This window comes from Saimiri boliviensis, chromosome 6 (genome assembly GCF_048565385.1).
Source record: "Saimiri boliviensis isolate mSaiBol1 chromosome 6, mSaiBol1.pri, whole genome shotgun sequence".
Taxonomy (NCBI): Eukaryota; Metazoa; Chordata; class Mammalia; order Primates; family Cebidae; genus Saimiri; species Saimiri boliviensis.
The window spans coordinates 61,141,300-61,158,050 of NC_133454.1; the positions used below are offsets into that span (position 1 = coordinate 61,141,300).

General features: G+C 38.0%; 1 protein-coding gene across 5 annotated transcripts in view; it reads right to left on the bottom strand.

The window, feature by feature from the left end:
• Positions 1 to 7,385: 7,385 nt before the first annotated feature.
• LOC141584839 (prostate and testis expressed protein 13-like) overlaps positions 7,386 to 16,751 on the bottom strand; it is a 52,238-nt gene continuing 42,872 nt past the window's right edge. For 4 of the 5 annotated variants that reach the window (XM_074400818.1, XM_074400816.1, XM_074400815.1 and 1 more), the window contains exons 5-6: positions 16,198 to 16,338; positions 7,386 to 15,954 (exon numbers count right to left, since the gene is read on the bottom strand). In XM_074400818.1, coding sequence (XP_074256919.1) covers positions 15,755 to 15,954; positions 16,198 to 16,338 — 341 coding nt within the window. In that variant the 3' untranslated portion in view covers positions 7,386 to 15,754. Of the gene's footprint in view, positions 15,955 to 16,197; positions 16,339 to 16,675; positions 16,700 to 16,751 lie in introns of all 5 variants that reach the window. The other variant, XM_074400819.1, reaches the window with a different exon arrangement.

Below are 16,751 nucleotides of genomic sequence, written 5' to 3' on the forward strand. Positions count from 1 at the left end.
TTGTGGGTGACCTGACCTTTCTCTCTGGCTGCCCTTAGTATTTTCTCCTTCATTTCAACCCTGGTAAATCTGACGATTATGTGCCTTAGAATTGCTCTTCTTGAGGAATATCTCTGTGGTGTTCTCTGTATTACCTGGAGTTGAATATTACCCTGCCTTGCTAGGTTGGGAAAATTTTCCTGAATAATGTCCTGAAGCGTATTTTCCAGCTTTGATTCATTCTCTTCGTCACATTCAGGTACACCTATCAAGCGTAGATTAGGTTTTTTCACATAGTCCCATATTTCTTGGAGACTTTGCTCGTTCCTTTTTATCCTTTTTTCTCTAATCTTGTCTTCTTGTTTTATTTCATTGAGTTGGTCTTCGACCTCTGATATCCTTTCTTCTGCTTGATCAATTCGGCTGTTAAAACTTGTGCATACTTCAAGAAGTTCTCGTATTGTGTTTTTCAGCTCCATCAATTCACTTATATTCCTCTCTAAATTGTGTATTCTTGTTAACATTTCGTCAAATCTTTTTTCAAAGTTCTTAGTCTCTTTGGATTGGGTTAAAACAAGTTCTTTTAATTCACAGAGGTTTCTTATTATCCACATTTTGAAGCCTGCTTCTGTAATTGGAACACACTCGTTCTCCATCAAGCCTTGTTTCGTTGCTGATGAGGAACTGTGATTCCCTGCTGAGGGAGAGGCGTTCTGATCTTGGGTATTCACAGGCTTTTTTGGCTGTTTTCTTCCCTTCATTATAAATTTATCCATCTGTGGTCTTTGTTTTTAGGTCTTTGTAATTGGTTTTCTGAGTGGACGTCCGACTTATTGATTCTCAGCGCTGAAATCTGAACAACCCACTGCACCGACTAAATCAGCGGCATTAAGATTGTTGGTGCTTTTCTGATTCTGCACCAAGAACCGACGCTCCAAGGCGCCGGCAAAACCACCTCGCCGGTCACAAGAGTAGCGGTGGCGACCCATAGGGCTCCTCCACTGGTAATCTCCTGGTACCTGAGCAACAAGAATTCATGTGAAGCTTCATTCTTTTGCATATGGATATCCACTTTTTCCAGCACCATTTATTGAAGGGTCTGTCTTTTCCCCAGTGTGTGTTCTTGGCACCTTTTTCAAAAATAAGTTTGCTGTATGTGTGTGGATTTGTTTCTGAATTTCCTTTTCTGTTCCATTGGTCTATGTGTCTGCTTTTATGCCAGTAACATGCTGTTTTGGTGACTACAGCTCTATAGCATAATTTGAAGTCAGGTAATGTGATTCCTCTAGTTTTGTTCTTTTTGTTCAGAGTACCTTTGGATATTCTGGGTCTTCTGTGATTCCAAATAAATTCTGGTATTTTTTTTCCTATTTTGGTAAGGAATATCATTGGTATTTTGATAAAAGTGCATTAAATATGTAAATTGTTTTGGGTAGTATGGACATTTTAACAATATTGATTCTTATAATCCATGAGCATGAAATTTCTTTTCATTTTTTCATGTCTTCTTCCATTTTTTTCATCAGTGTTTTATACTTTTTGTTGCAGCGATATTTCACCACTTTGGTTAAGTTCATACGTAGGTATTTAACTTTTTCTAGGCTATTGTAAATTGAATTTCTTTCTTGGTTCCTTTCTCAGAATGTTTGCTATTGACATATAGAAATGTTATGGATTTTTGTATGTTGATTTTGTATTCTACAACTTCATTTAGTTTATTTATCAGTTTTATTTTTTGGAGGAGTCTTTAGGTTTTTCCAACTATAAGACCACATCATCTACAAACAAGGACAATTTAAATTCTTCCTTTCCAATTTGGATGTCCTTTATTTTCTTCTCTTGTCTGATTGCTCTAGCTAGAAATTCCAGTACTATGTTGAATAACAGAGGTGAAAATGGGCATTCCAGATCTAAGAGAAAAGACATTCCGTTTTCTCTTTTTGTTTTACATGATACTAGCTGTGGGTCTGTCATATACAGTTTTTATTAGGTTGAGGTATGTTCATTCTATACACAGTTTTTTGAGAGCTTTGAACAGGAAGGGATGTTAAATTTTATTAAATGTTTTCTAACATCAGTTGAAAATATCATAGATTTATTTTTGTCCATATTCTGTTGATATGATGTATCACATTGATTGATTTGCATATGCTGAATCATCCTTGCATCCCTGGGATAAATCCCACTTGGTCATGATGAATAATTTTTTTTTTAATTGTACTTTAGGTTCTGGGGTTACATGTGCAGATCATGCAGGATTGTTGCATAGGTACATACATGGCAAGGTGGTTTACACCTTCATCCCCCCATCACCTATATCTGGTATTTCTTCCCACGTTATCCCTCTGCACCCTCCCCACTCCCCACTGTCCCTCCCCTAGCCCCCCTAGTTGACTGCAGTGTATGATGCTCCCCTCCCTGTTTCCACATGTTCTCATTGTTCAACATCTGCCTATGAGTGAGAACATGCAGTGTTTGGTTTTTTGTTCTTGTGTCAGTTTGCTGAGAATGGTGGTTTCCAGATTCATCCATGTCCCTATGAAGGACACAAACTCATTGTTTTTTATGGCTGCATAGTATTCCATGGTGTATGTGTGCCACATTTTCTTTATCCATTCTATCGTTGATGGACATTTGGGTTGGTTCTAAGTCTTTGCTATTGTAAACAGTGACACAATGAACATACGTGTGCATGTGTCTTTATAACAGAACAATTTATAATTCTTTGGGTATATACCCAGTAATGGGATTGCTGGGTCAAATGGTATTTCTATTTCTAGGTCCTTGAGGAAACACCACGCTGTCTTCCACAATGGTTGAACTAATTTTCAGTCCCATCAACATTGTAAAAGTGTTTTCTCCACATCCTCTCCAGCATCTGTTGTCTCCAGATTTTTTAATGATTTCCATTCTAACTGGTGTGAGATGGTATCGCAATGTGGTTTTGATTTGCATTTCTTTAATGACCAGTGATGATGAGCATTTTTTCATATGTTTGTTGGCCTCATATACGTCTTTTTTTGAAAAGAGTCTGTTCATGTCCGTCACTCACTTTTGGATGGATTTGTTTGTTTTTGTTTTTGTTTTCTTGTAAATCTGTTTTAGTGTTTGTAGTTTCTGGATATTAGCCCTTTGTCAGATGGGTAGATTGCAAAAATTTTTTCCCATTCTATTTGTTGCCAGTTCACTCTAGTGATTGTTTCTTTTGCTGTACAGAAGCTCTGGAGTTTAATTAGACCCCATTTATCTATTTTGGCTTTTGCTGCCATTGCTTTTGCTGTTTTAGCCATGAAGTCCTTGCCTATGCCTATGTCCTGAAATTCTGGATTGAAAGCTCTTTTCTTTAAGGATGTTGAATATTGGCCCCCAATCTCTTCTGGCTTGTAGGGTTTCTGCCAAGAGATCCTCTGTGAGTCTGATAGGCTTTCCTTTGTGGGTTACCCGACCTCTCTCTCTAGCTGCCCTTAGCACTTTTTCCTTTGTTTCAACCCTGGTGACTCTGACGAATATTTGCCTTGGGGTTGTTCTTCTAGAGGAGTATCATTGTGGTGTTCTCTGTATTTCCTGTATTTGAATGTTGGTCTGCCTTGCTAGATTGGGAAAGTTTTCCTGGATAATATCCTGAAGAGTGTTTTCCAGCTTGGATTCATTCTCCCTGTCTTCTTCCGGTACACTGATCAAGCATAGATTAGGTCTTTTCACATAAGCCCATATTTCTTGGAGACTTTCTTCATTTCTTTTCACTCTTTTTTCTCTCTGCTTGCCTTCTGGTTTTATTTCGTTGAGTTGATCTTCAATCTCTGATATCCTTTCTTCTGCTTGATCTATTTGGCTATTGAAACTTGTGTATGCTTCATGAAGTTCTTGGGCTGTGTTTTTCAGCTCCATCAAGTCGTTTGTGTTCTTCTCTAAGTTGGTTATTCTAGTTAGCATTTCATCTAACATTTTTTCAAGGTTTTTAGTTTCTTTGCATTGGGTTAGAACATGTTCCTTTAACTCAGAGAAGTTTGTTATTACCCACCTTCTGAATCCTGCTTCTGTCAGTTCATCAAATTCGTTCTCCACCCTGCTTTGTTCCCTTGCTGGTACGGAGCTGTGATCTTGTGGTGGGGGAGAGGCGTTCTGGTTTCTTATGTTTTCATTCTTCTTGTGCTGGTTTCTTCCCATCTGTTGAATTTATATAGGTTTGATCTCAGGTGGCTGCTTGGGGAGACTGCCTTTCCTTTGTCTACCTGCAGAGGCACTGCTGGGCTGCCATGGATTCAGTGGAGCTGCTGCGTATTTTTCCTCTCTCTTGTATTTGCTCAGGAAAATTAGGCTGGCTTCTGCAATGGCGGTTGCCCTTCCCCCACTGCGGAGCTCGTTCGTTCCTGGTCGCTCTCTAACTGATGTTCTGGGTGCGAAACTCTGAGGTGAGAGTTTTTTAGCCTGCTAGGCTTTGTAGGGGGAGACCCATCCTGCCATATGGCCAGTTTCCCTGCATTCAGTTCCCCTTCTTTCTGGGGTGTGGGTAGCTTGGTCCCACCCGCTTTTTGGCTTTCTCAGCGTCAGCCAGTGCTTCCACCTAGATCTATGCTGACAGCCCCAGTACCAGCCAAAGTTGCTGTTCTGCCCTGTTTAAGCAGCTTGCTGAGGCTTTTCAGCCCAGTGAAGATCTCCTGTTCTGTGAGTTGTAGAGGGCTTGGGTGGAGTGCTGTATCCAAACCAAAGTCCCAGAGAGGGAGATTCCCTAGTCCTCCAGTCAGTTGTATGTACCACCTGGGTGGGGCACTGCCCCACCTTGCCTCAACTTGCCCTATTTGGTTTATACCCACTGTCCAACCAGACCCACAAAATGAACCTGGTACCTCATTTGGAATTTTGGAGATCACTTGGCTTCTGCACCTCTCTCACTGGGAGCTGCGTTCCGGAGCTGCCTTTTATTTGGCCATCTTGGAACCTCCCCTGAATGGGATTTATTTTGAATCAGATGATTCAACACAGTCTCTCAAATTGGTGAGAATCCAGCTGTCAGCTTCAAAGAATGTAGCAACAGTCAGAAGAAATTGGCAGAGATGAATATGAGGAGGAAAAGATGGCCTGAATGATCCTTTTAATGTGTTGTTGGCTTAGGTTTGCTAGTATTTTGTTTGGGATTTTTGTGCCAATATTCATCAGTGATATTTACCTGTAGTTTTCTTTCTTGATGTGTCTTTCTCTGGCTTTGATATCAGGTAATACTGGGTTCATAGAATGAGTTCAAAAGCATTCCCTTCTCTTCTATTTCTCAGAATAGTTTGAGTAGAATTGATATTAGTTCTTTAAATGTTTGGTAGACTTCAGCAGTGCAACCATCAGGTCCTGGGCTATTTTTAACTGAGTGACTTTTAATTACTGTTTTGGTCTTGTTACTTTTTACTGGTCTCTTCAGGTTTTGAATTTCTTCATGGTTGAATATTTGCAGCTTGTATGTGCTTAGGAATTTATTCATTTACTCTAGATTTTTCAGTTTATTGGCATATAATTGCTCATAGTACCCACTAATAATTCTTGGAATTTCTGTGGGAGCAGCCAGTAGTTTTGCTTTTCTGATATGTCTTTCTCTGGTTTGGTATCAGTATAATATTGGTCTCATATAATGAGTTTGAAAGTATTCCCTCCTCCTCTGTTTTTGTTTTTGGTTTTGGTTTTTTTGGAATAGTTTGAGTAGGATTGGTATTAGTTCTTTAAATGTTCAGTAGAATTTAGTTGTGAAAATGTTGGATCTCAGGCCTTACTTTACTGGGAAACTTTTTATTATGACTTTGATCTCACTACTTACTATTCATCTGTTTGTTTTAGATTTCTTCTGATTCAATTTGGTTGGTTGTATGTATCTAGGAATTTGTCCATTTCTCCTTGATTTTCCAATTTATTGGCATATAGTTGCCCCTATTAACCACTAATGATCCTTTGATTCTCTTCAGTGTCAGTTCTAATGCTCTCTTTTTCATTTCCAATTTTATTTATTTGACTCTTCTCCCTTTTTTCTTAGTCTGCCTAAAGGCTTGTCAATTTTGTTTCACTTTTCAAAAAACAGTCTGTTTCATGAATCTTTTATATTTTTATATTTTAATTTCATTTATTTCTACTCTGATTTTTATTATTTCTCTTCTGCTGATTTGCGGTTTGGTTTGCTCTTGTCTTTCTAATTCTTTAATATGCATTGTTAGTTTGTTCATTTGAAGGTTTTTTTTGTTTTTTGGGTTTTTTTTTAATGTAGGCGCTTAGAGCTATAAACTTCTATCTTAGTACTGCTTTTACTGTATCCCATAGGTTTTGGTATATTGTGTTTCAATTCTATTTGTCTCAAGAAATTTTTCAATTTCCTTCTTAATTTGTTCATTGACCCATTCGTCATTTAGGAGCAATTCAGAAGCATATTGTTTAATTTCCTTGTATTTGTATAGTTTCCAATATTCCTCTTCTTATTGATTTCCAGTTTTATATAGTGATATAATGATATCACTTCTTCGTCTCTTCTAGTTTTTGTCTCGAAATCTATTTTGTCTGATAAAAGTACAGCAACTCCCGTTCTTTTAAAATTTTCATTGGCATGGAATATCTTTTTTCATCTATTCATTTTCAGTCTATGTGTGTCTTTGCAGGTGAAGTACGTTTCTTGCAGGCAACAGATCAATGGGTCTTCTATTTTCATCCATTCATCCAATCTATGTCTTTTGATCAGAGTTTAGTCCACTTACATTAAATGTTACTATTGATAAGTGAGGACTTATTCCTGCCATTTTGTTATTTGCTTTCTGGTTGTTTTTTGGTCTTCTCTTTATTCTTTATTTCCTTTCTGTCTTCCTCCAGTGAAGGCAACTTTCTCTGGTAAAATGATTCAGTTTATTTCTTGCTTTTTATAGATTTTAGTTTCTGCTTTGCTACAATTCTTTCTGATTTCATTGCATTTTTTGTCTACTATTTAGAGTTGGGTGTTTTGGGTTGTTTTTTTTTTTCTCTCTTTTTATGTATATTTAATACTATGCTTTTCCTCTGAAAAAATGCCTTAGGTATATTTTATAATTTCTGATATTTTATGTTTCCCCCTACTTGCTGTTAAGAAATTGTCTTTTGTCTTAAATTTTTCTGTTAATGTAAGAGTTGCTAAATAGCATGTTGCTACATTTCCAGCTTGCATTGCATTTTTAGATTGGTTTTTAGCATCCAGTTTATTGCACTGTAGTAAGTGACTATTGCTTATGTTAATTCTATTTTTGGAAGTTATCAAGTATTTCTTTGGGGCATTGTGATGATTTCTCAAGTTCAGATATTTGAAAGAACTCACCAGACTTCAAAGAACCTACGTATTCTATGTGGAACATATAAAAATTCATAGAGGCTACTTAATAAGATCTTTATTTAAAGATAAAGCACACTGCAGCAAAAGAAACAGTGTAGACGAACACTGTGAGATCTGAGAGAAATACCATGCACAAATTCTGCAGTCCTTCTTTGCACATAGATTGCACTCTGTCTTTGGATTGTGCAATCACAATTTGTATGGGGAATCTTGGCTTCAGGAAGCATCAAAGAGTTACAACATTTCAGTCAGACAAAATGAAAAAATTCCAGAGATCTATTGTACAGCATGGTAACCATTGCTAATAATAATGTATTTTATACTTACAAGTTGCTGACAGTAGACCTTAAATGTTCTCATGACAAGTATATGAGGCAGATATGTTAATTAATTTAATTTAACCATTTTACAATTTATACATATATCCAAACATCGTATGTATTATCTTCCTACCTTTCTTCATGATGTGATGATTTTTTGTGGTGATATGCCTTGATCCCTTTATCGTGTGTGTGTGTGTGTGTGTGTGTGTGTGTGTGTGTGTGTGTGTGTGTGAGTCTATTACAGACTTTTTCTTTGTGGTTACCACAATGCTTAAATAAAACATATTATCATTATAATAGTATATTTTAATCAGATAACAATTGCATACAAAAACGCTACACCTTACCTTTTTCTTCCCTCATATATTTTATTAATGCACAATTTACATCTTTTACATATTGTTTACCAGTTAACAAATTATTATAGTTATGGTTATTTTTAATGTCATTGTCTTTTAACTTTTTACTAGAGTTAAAACTGATTTATGCACTACCAATACAGTATTGAAATATTCTGAATTTGACTGTATTCTTACTTTTATAGTGAGATTTATACTCTCATATGTTTTTATGCTATTAGTATTATTCTGTTTCAATTTAAAGCATTCTTTTTAGCACTTTTTCTAAGGCAGGTCTAGTGGTTACAAACTCCTACAGCTTTTTTTCTGGGAAAGTCTTTATCTCCCCTTCATTTCTGAAGGACAGTTTTGCTGAGTATGGTATCTTTGGTCAGCAAGTTTTTTTTTTCTCTCAGCCTTTTAAATATATCATCCCCCTATCCTGACCTGCAAGTTTTCTCCTGAGAAACCACTAATAATCTTTTTCTAAGGCAGGTCTAGTGGTTACAAACTCCTACAGCTTTTTTTCTGGGAAAGTCTTTATCTCCCCTTCATTTCTGAAGGACAGTTTTGCTGAGTATGGTATCTTTGGTTAGCAAGTTTTTTTTTTCTCTCAGCCTTTTAAATATATCATCCCCCTATCCTGGCCTGCAAGTTTTCTCCTGAGAAACCACTAATAATCTTAGAAAGGATCCCTTGTATGTGATGAGTTGATTTTCTCTGAATGCTTTCAAAATTTTCTGTCTTTGTCTTGAGAATTTGTTTACAATGTGGTCATAGAAGGTCTTTTTTTATTTAATTTATTGCAGTTCCTTGGGATTTGTGGATCTGGATGTTCATTTACTTCTCCAGATTGGTGAAGCTTTCTATCATTATTTCAAAAAAAAAAAAAAAAAGGCTGTCTTTTTTTCCTGCTCTGCTCCTCCAGTGTATTATATGTCTTATAGGCTTTCTGCATTCTTTTTAATTCCTTTTTCTTTTTCTTTTTTTCTTCTGATTAGATAATTCAAAATGACCTGTCTTCAAGCTCACTAATTATTTATTAGCTTGATTGAGTCTGCTATTGAAGCTTTCAATCAAACTTCTTATTTTAGTCATTGTGTTCTTCAGTTCTAGATTTTGTTTGGTTCTTTTCCAGGGTTTTTATCTCGGTTGAAATTCTCATTTTGTTCATGTATTGGGTTCTCCTGATTTTGTTTAGTTCTGTGTTCTCTTGCAACTCAGTTTTTAAAAGATAATTATTTTAAAATTTTTGTCAGGCAGTTCATAGATGTTCATTACTTTGGGGTCATTTACTGACACTTTATCTTTTGGCTTTGCTGGTGTTACTCTTATTATTATCATTGCCTTTCGTGATTTTTGTGGCCTTATGTTTGTGTCTGTGCATTTGAAGAAGTGTGCACTTCTTCCACTATTTACAGACTAGCTTTCACAGGTAAAGCCCTTTACCAGTTAACACATATAAGGATTCTGGGTATGCTGCATGGCAGGGTCTATGAGCAGGCTTATTACATGAGTCCTCAGGAGAGCTGGTTGGTGCCTGAGTTGCAAGTGGGAGATTTTGGTGCCAGGTTGGTATCTGGGCTAGCAAGCAGAAGATGTTGGTGCCTGGGTCCAAGAGGGCTGGCCTGACAATGAGGTGAGCCAGGTGCCTGGGTCCACAGGAACTGGCCTTGTACTGAGTCCATAGGGATGGCCTTATGGTAGGGTTTACAAGGGTATGCCTGGTGCGTGGGCTCACAGTGGTGGGACTGGAGGCTAGGTCCATGTAGGACATTCTAGCACCAGCGTGGGTATAAAGCCTAAGCCCACAATGGTGAATCTAGGTTCTGATCTGAAGGTGTCATCTTGGAATCTGGTCTGGAAAGGTGAGCCTGAAGACTGGGTTCATGTGGACCAGTCCAGTGCTGAGGGCTCCTCAAGTGGCCTTAAACCCTGGATCCACTGAAGCAGGCCTGGAACTTGGTGCCACTGGAAGATAGGGCTATAGGAGTCAGCCTGGCTTTGGAGTGGACCTGGAGCCTGGGCCTGTGGGGGCTTGTATAGAGCCTGAGTCTGCAGGAGCTAATATGACCCTAGGGCAAACCTGGAGCATGGGGTTGCAGGTGATCGCCTGGAGTCTGGGGCTGCAGGGAGTAGCCTGAGTCCTGAGGCTACAAGGGAAAGTCTATGGTCTGGATATTGGGGGCCAGATTGATGGTTGGCTCTCTAGGTGAAAACCTGGAGCCTAGGCCTATAGGGGCTGGCCCAGAGCCTGAAACCATGGAGGACAGCCAGCTGCTGAGGTTCATGGGGCCAGGGGAGTGTCCATATGGGGTCTGTGGTGACATTGAGTGTTGATTTCACTATCCTTACCCTATGCAGAGGGTATCTCCCTCCATGTTGTATTGCCTGAGCTTGGGGGAGGAGTGCTATGGGTAATGTGAGACTATTCTTCCTGCCCTTTTCTATCCATCTTTTCTTATTTGTGTACTGCACTAAAGTTTTATAATCTGTCACCTGGATTTCTTAGCCCTTGTCTAGGTGTTTGTATGGATGGACAGTTGTTTAAATTGATGTTTCTGCAAGTGGTGATCATTTGAATGTCCTACATGATCATCTTATTAGTGGCTTTCCCATTAGGTTATTTTAAATATATTTCTCTGTTAAAATTATTTATATTTTCATCTTGTCCATCTTTTTCTCTCATTTAATATCTCTTAATAGTTATTTCAAAGTCATTATGTCATAATTTCAACATCTGGATCATCTGGGGTCTGCTTCTATTACCTATTTTTTTTCCTGATTCCTCACATCACATAAATTTATATTATATTCCCAACATTGTAGAAAGCATTATCTTCCCCTAGAGAGAGCACACTTCTTTCTTTGTGAAGTAGTTACATGGAGGAATTCATCACCAGGATCAAATCAGATTTGAGCAGGTTCAGGACTATTTTGAAGCTTTGGTTGGTTTAAGTTCAAAATGTCTGTCTATGACAAACTTGTTCTTCCATCAACTGTGAAAAGTCTTGGCAGACATCTTTAAAGTTCCTACTGATCTCTGCTCACCTCAAAAGGGGTTTCCTTTCTGGAATTTGAGTTTCTTTTCATTCTGAATCCACACACCTCTCATATTATTTTAAAATATTTGACTATTTATTATTGAATCCATCTTTCTAGTTATTTCAAAGTCATACATTGTTTCCAACAACTCTCCACATTATAACCAAAAGCCAAAAGTATAGTATTCATTTCTTAAATGTTTTCTACAAGTATTTTTGAACATATCTCTTACAGTGCTTTTTGTTTGTTTTCTAGCCATCTCCATTCTAAGTTTTTCCATACATTTTTCTCAAATTGTATTTAACACAGCCAAATACTAAGCTAAATTATACATTTTAGATTGATTATAATTTGATTGAAGAGCTACTGTTTCTAATACTACAGAGAATGTGTTTATTCTGAACTACTTGTTAATGATACAAGTTAATAACACAATGCCTCATTATTTCTGAATTCTTTCTTATGTGTTTCCTAAAAACAGGGAAATTTTTTTCATATAACCACAATACAATCATCACAATTACGAAATTAGTATTGACAAATTACTATCATGTAATCCACAGACCCTATCCAACTTTTATCAATTTCCCAGTAATATTTTTCATAGCAAAATAATTCAATCTAGAATCATGATATTGCATTTATTTGCAAAGTCTCTTTGGTCTCCTCTAATCTGGAATAGGTTCACAGTCTTATTTTTATGGTCTTAATTCTTTTAACAATTATAAACTAGCATTTTATGTAATTCCCCCCAAATTGGAAATGATTTGGGGGGAATTACATAAATTACATGATTAAATGCAGATTGTAGATCTTTGACCAAAATTTCACAGAAGTGGTGCTGTGATCTCAGTGCATTCTATCTAGGATTACATAATTTTATCTCTTTATTAGTGATGTTAATTAATTACAGTTAAAAAGATTTCTCTTCTATTGAGTTACTAATTTTCCCTTTGTAATTACTACTTTCTGGTGAGGTTGTCAGATTTTGTGAATGTCCCAGTATTTTTCCATTTTCACCAATAAGTTTTATCACTTAGTAGTGTTATCATCTGTTAACACTAACAAGATAGTGATAATCTTAGCATTTTTGCCTGAATTAGTGAATTATTTCTTAGCATTCTTGTCAGATGGCAATTTTCCAATTTCAATACTCCTATGTTTATTAGGAGGAATCTAATTTATTAGCTGGCAATCTACTGTAAGGAAAAGTTTTCTCCTCTCCTTATTTACCTATTTTATCACATAAGTATAAACCCATCATTTCTATTTTTTTCAATGAGTTATATTGATCAGTATCACTTTTTTGCTCAATTTTGGCCAGCAAGAGTCCCTTTAAGCTTGATTCAATATCCTTTCAGCATTTCCATCATTCTTTGAACTCTTCCTTATTTCAGCCCTGGCCTAAATATTCCAGGCTCATTTTGTATTTTCCCTGCAAGCAGCCCTACCTAGTTCTCTTCAATGGGAAAGGATATTTAGAAATCAAACTACGGCTGCTAGGTGTGCCCATTGCTATCGTGGTGTCACTGCTCTATGTCCACTCCATGTTCAAAGCTAGAGAACACATGTATGTACAGAGACATGTGTGTTCTTTAGCTCCTCTGATAACCTCAGTCTTTGTACCCTGCTCAATTTTGTTTCTACTAACAGTTCCTTTCTTCCTAAGGATCAAACTCTATTTTGTGAAAAGGAATTTTAGTGACATATTTCTATATATCTGAAATATCCGTGGGCTTAGGGAACCGTGGTGGAACCTGATTTTGCCTATGGCACTTTCCCTTTGCTATCCTAATGTTATGTCTTTTTGTAAAAGGATTTATGGAGGTTCATAAACTATACTGCTGCCTCCAATGTGTCCTAACTGAAAGTTCACAGTACTGTGTTGATAGTTCTAAGCAAAGCCTTTGAAAATTAACCCAAGAATTCTAAAGTTACCACGTTCAGCCTTCATGACTCATAGCCTCTTTTCAGTTGCTGTTCACAGCAACAGGGAGCTGATTCCCTGACTGAGGGACAGGTACCCTGTCCCAACAAATCTGCATTAAAACCACAGTATGTCAGCAAATAGTACACTAAAAGCCCAGACTAATATATTTCATGTGACACCACTGCATTTATATACATAAATCCACACACACACACACAAATTTTTGAGACAGCGTCTCACTGTCACCCAGGCTGGAGTGCAGTTGTACAATCACGACTCACTGCAGACTCAATCTCCTGGACTCAAGTGATCCTTCCACCTCAGCCTGTAAAGTAGCTGGAACCACAGTACATGCCATTATGCCCAGTTAATTTTTGTATTTTTTGTAGAGATGGGGCTTCATCATATTGTTCAGGCTTGTCTAACTCCTGAGCTCAAGCAATTCACCCCACTTGGCCTCCCAAAGTGCTGGGATTACAGGCATGAACCACCAGGCCTGGCCAAGAGAAATAAATTTAAGAAAAAGAAAAAAATTTCAATTAATTATGGAGCATTTAAATAATACACAAAGAAAGACAGAGCAACATGGTGGAATAGAAGCCTGTAGGAACACCAAATTTTAACAACTATATGCTCATAGAAAAGCACCATCACCAGAACAAAAATCAAGTTGTTTGAACGATCACAGTACCTGGTTTTATCTTTATATCATTGAAAGAGGCATTAAAGAGGGTTAGAAGAGACAGTCTTGAATTGCTGAAACCACCATTCCCCCATCCTCTGGCAGTGCCCATGTGGCACAGAGACCCTGTGCACTTGGGGGAGTGAGAGCACAGCAACTGGGGGACTTGGCATTGAACTCAGGGCTGCCCTGTCACAGAGGAGAGTAAAGCCATGCGGGGCTCGGCCAGCACTTGTGCACAGAGGGAACAATTACCAGCCATAGCCAGAGGGGAATCACCCATCCCAGCAGCTAGAACTTGAGTTTCTCAGCAAGACTTGTCACTGTAAGCTAGAGTGCCCTGGGGTCCTAGGTAAAACTGAAAGGCAGTCTAGGACACAAGGACTGCAATTTCTAGGCAACTCTGGTGCTGGGCTGGGCTCAGAGCCAGTAAATACCATGAATCATTGCATTTTTAAAACCTACTGCCAGCATCTTCATTCTGTCCATTTAAACTAATGAATCAACCCTGAATGAAATAATCTATTTTGTATTTATCAAGATGTTAAAGTATTATATTTGTCCTAATGTTTAAAATGTGGGAGAAATCCCATCATACATATATTGAAAGTATGTTTAATTTATTTTTAGATTTAAATATTTAATTCTACTTATGTAAATACAATATTACACAAACTAATGAGCAGTCATAATCCTGGATATCAATAGGAATGAGACTAACCCTGGGATAATACTATATATGTGTGAATATAATTATAAGCTAAAAAAATACATATCAGAGTGCCTGTAGATTCTAATACATACGATGACTAAAATGGTTTTAAAGATGTAAAACTAAGGTCAACCAATAATAATTCAGGGATTAATTTTTGTTATTTCATAACTTACGAAACTACAGGGATAATCTGAAACTCATCTCTCCTTAACATTTTTTGTTACAGGGTTGTGTCAACAGATGAAAAACAATCAGCTTTTATCAATGGGTGTGTTGAACACAAGGTAATATTTGAATATTTTTGAGGACTTGGCATCCCTCACATGCTATCTTAACCCATTCTCTAGTGCTACAACAGAACTGGGTAATTTGTAATGAACAGAAATTTATTCAGCTCAAGGTTCTGGAGTCTAAAAACTCCAAGAACGTGATGCTGGCATCTGATGAGGGCCTTCTTACTGCATCATAACAGGGTGGAAGAACAAGCAAGCACACAATACAGAGAGAGGAAAGCAGGCCAAACTCATCCTTTTTATCAGGAGCCCACTCCTGCAATAACTAACTCACCCTCATGCTAACAGCTTCAATCCATTCATGAGTTCAGCACCCCTTAAATGCCCCACCTCCCAAAATTGTTACATTAGCAATTAAATTTCAGCATGAATTTTGGAGGGGGCTATTCAAACAACAGCACATGCCAACAGACAGAGTAACTGGCCAACACTCAGCCAAGTGTGATCAGGGGAAGATAATTAGAAACTTTGTAGTTTAAGCTATGTTGTCAGGAGTAGCTGTGTAGTAGTTTCCCAAAAATGGTGACAGACACTGTGACTCTCACGTCTAGTACACTGACTATTTCTTTCACATAAGTCAGAGAATGCTTTATAATTTCACACTGACTTTCCCAAACCCCTTCTTAATATAAGCCTTACCTACAACTGCCCACCCCGCCCCCCACCACATCAAATACTTTCCTACTCTCCTCTCAAATCATTCTCCCAAAATTTCTGGTAACTTTTTCCCTATTTTTATCCCATCTGCTTTCTCCTGATCTCCCCCTAGAAGCTCTACCATAAAAGTACTTTGCTTCCTTTGCAATATACTTTAGAATTCCAACTTTAGCTCAGGTTTAGCATTAGAACTTAAGGGCAAGTGGAGACTGCCAGGCGGTACCAGGTAGCAAAGACTGAGGAATCTAACTAGCAGGCGGAGTTGAGATTTTTATGACCTAGATATTTACCCTTTCCTGTTAATGGAAATGTGGACACTGGAAAGACAGAGCTTCCGTAGGTAAATATACTGGAATAGAGAAGAGAGTAGTTTGGGGGAAAATGTAAGATGATGGTATTACCATTGGATTTTTTTTTTTTTTAAGGCCAAGACTACAAGGAGATAAAGTTTAACAACCTTAATCATTCCTAATTCAATGGACCATACACTATTTCATCTGGAACCTTTGCTCCAAGAATTCTTGTAATATCTGGATTATCTCTGCCAGTATTACATCTGTTGTGATTAATGCAGCAAGTTGTTTCTCTCAGGAGGTCGTGGAATTCTTGGAACATTCCCTCATCACAAGGCCTGCAAGACAGTATTGTATAACGAAACAGATATGCCCCTAAAGAGAAGAAAAGCAAATATGGTCAGCTTGCCTCATTCCATCATCTTCCTATCAACAGCCTCTCTCTAGAAGCTCCTCAATTTTCTGTGGACAGGAATAAGCCTCCAAATGGTGTCTGCACCTTGTCTGTGTTTCTGTAGCCACCCTCTCCCATGATTCCAGATTCCCTCCACTCCTTGGCTCCCAGGATTATGGGCACCATTGGTGACATTTTGTGTCTCTCTGTAACCCCCCACCTACCTGTAGTGAGATCACTAAAGTAATAGTGATCTGTGGCACAACTCCTGTTTGTTGAAAGTACATTAAACTTCCAGCAACTTTTCATGCCACCCCGGCAAACTGATCCATCAAAGTGTTTACAATAATTGCAATGTCGAACCCCTAAAAAGAGAGGCACTTTAAAGGACAGCAGTAGGGAAAGTGATTGTGCTTCAGAAGTCTGTTCCCCCACACCGAAACATTGATATCAGGGTGGTGCAAACCTCCTGAGAAGGAAGTTGACGCTACTCCCAGTCTCCACCAGGGGCCCTTACTCCCTTGATTGGGTAACAGCTATGACCGCTATGACCCCCAAAGAAGTCAGGGACCCTCTCAAGTCTAGGGAGGAAAGAAGACACTGGAGTATTGAGCAGGGAGAGGACAATGTGTAAAGAACTCAGAAATGTCTCCCTCATTGTGGCATTATTTGTCCAAAAATGACAAACCAACTACACCGTACATTTCCATGTCAGGACTCTGTCTCCTGTGAAGAGAAGAAAAATTGTCCATAAATTATTTTACAGCAGCCCCAAAAG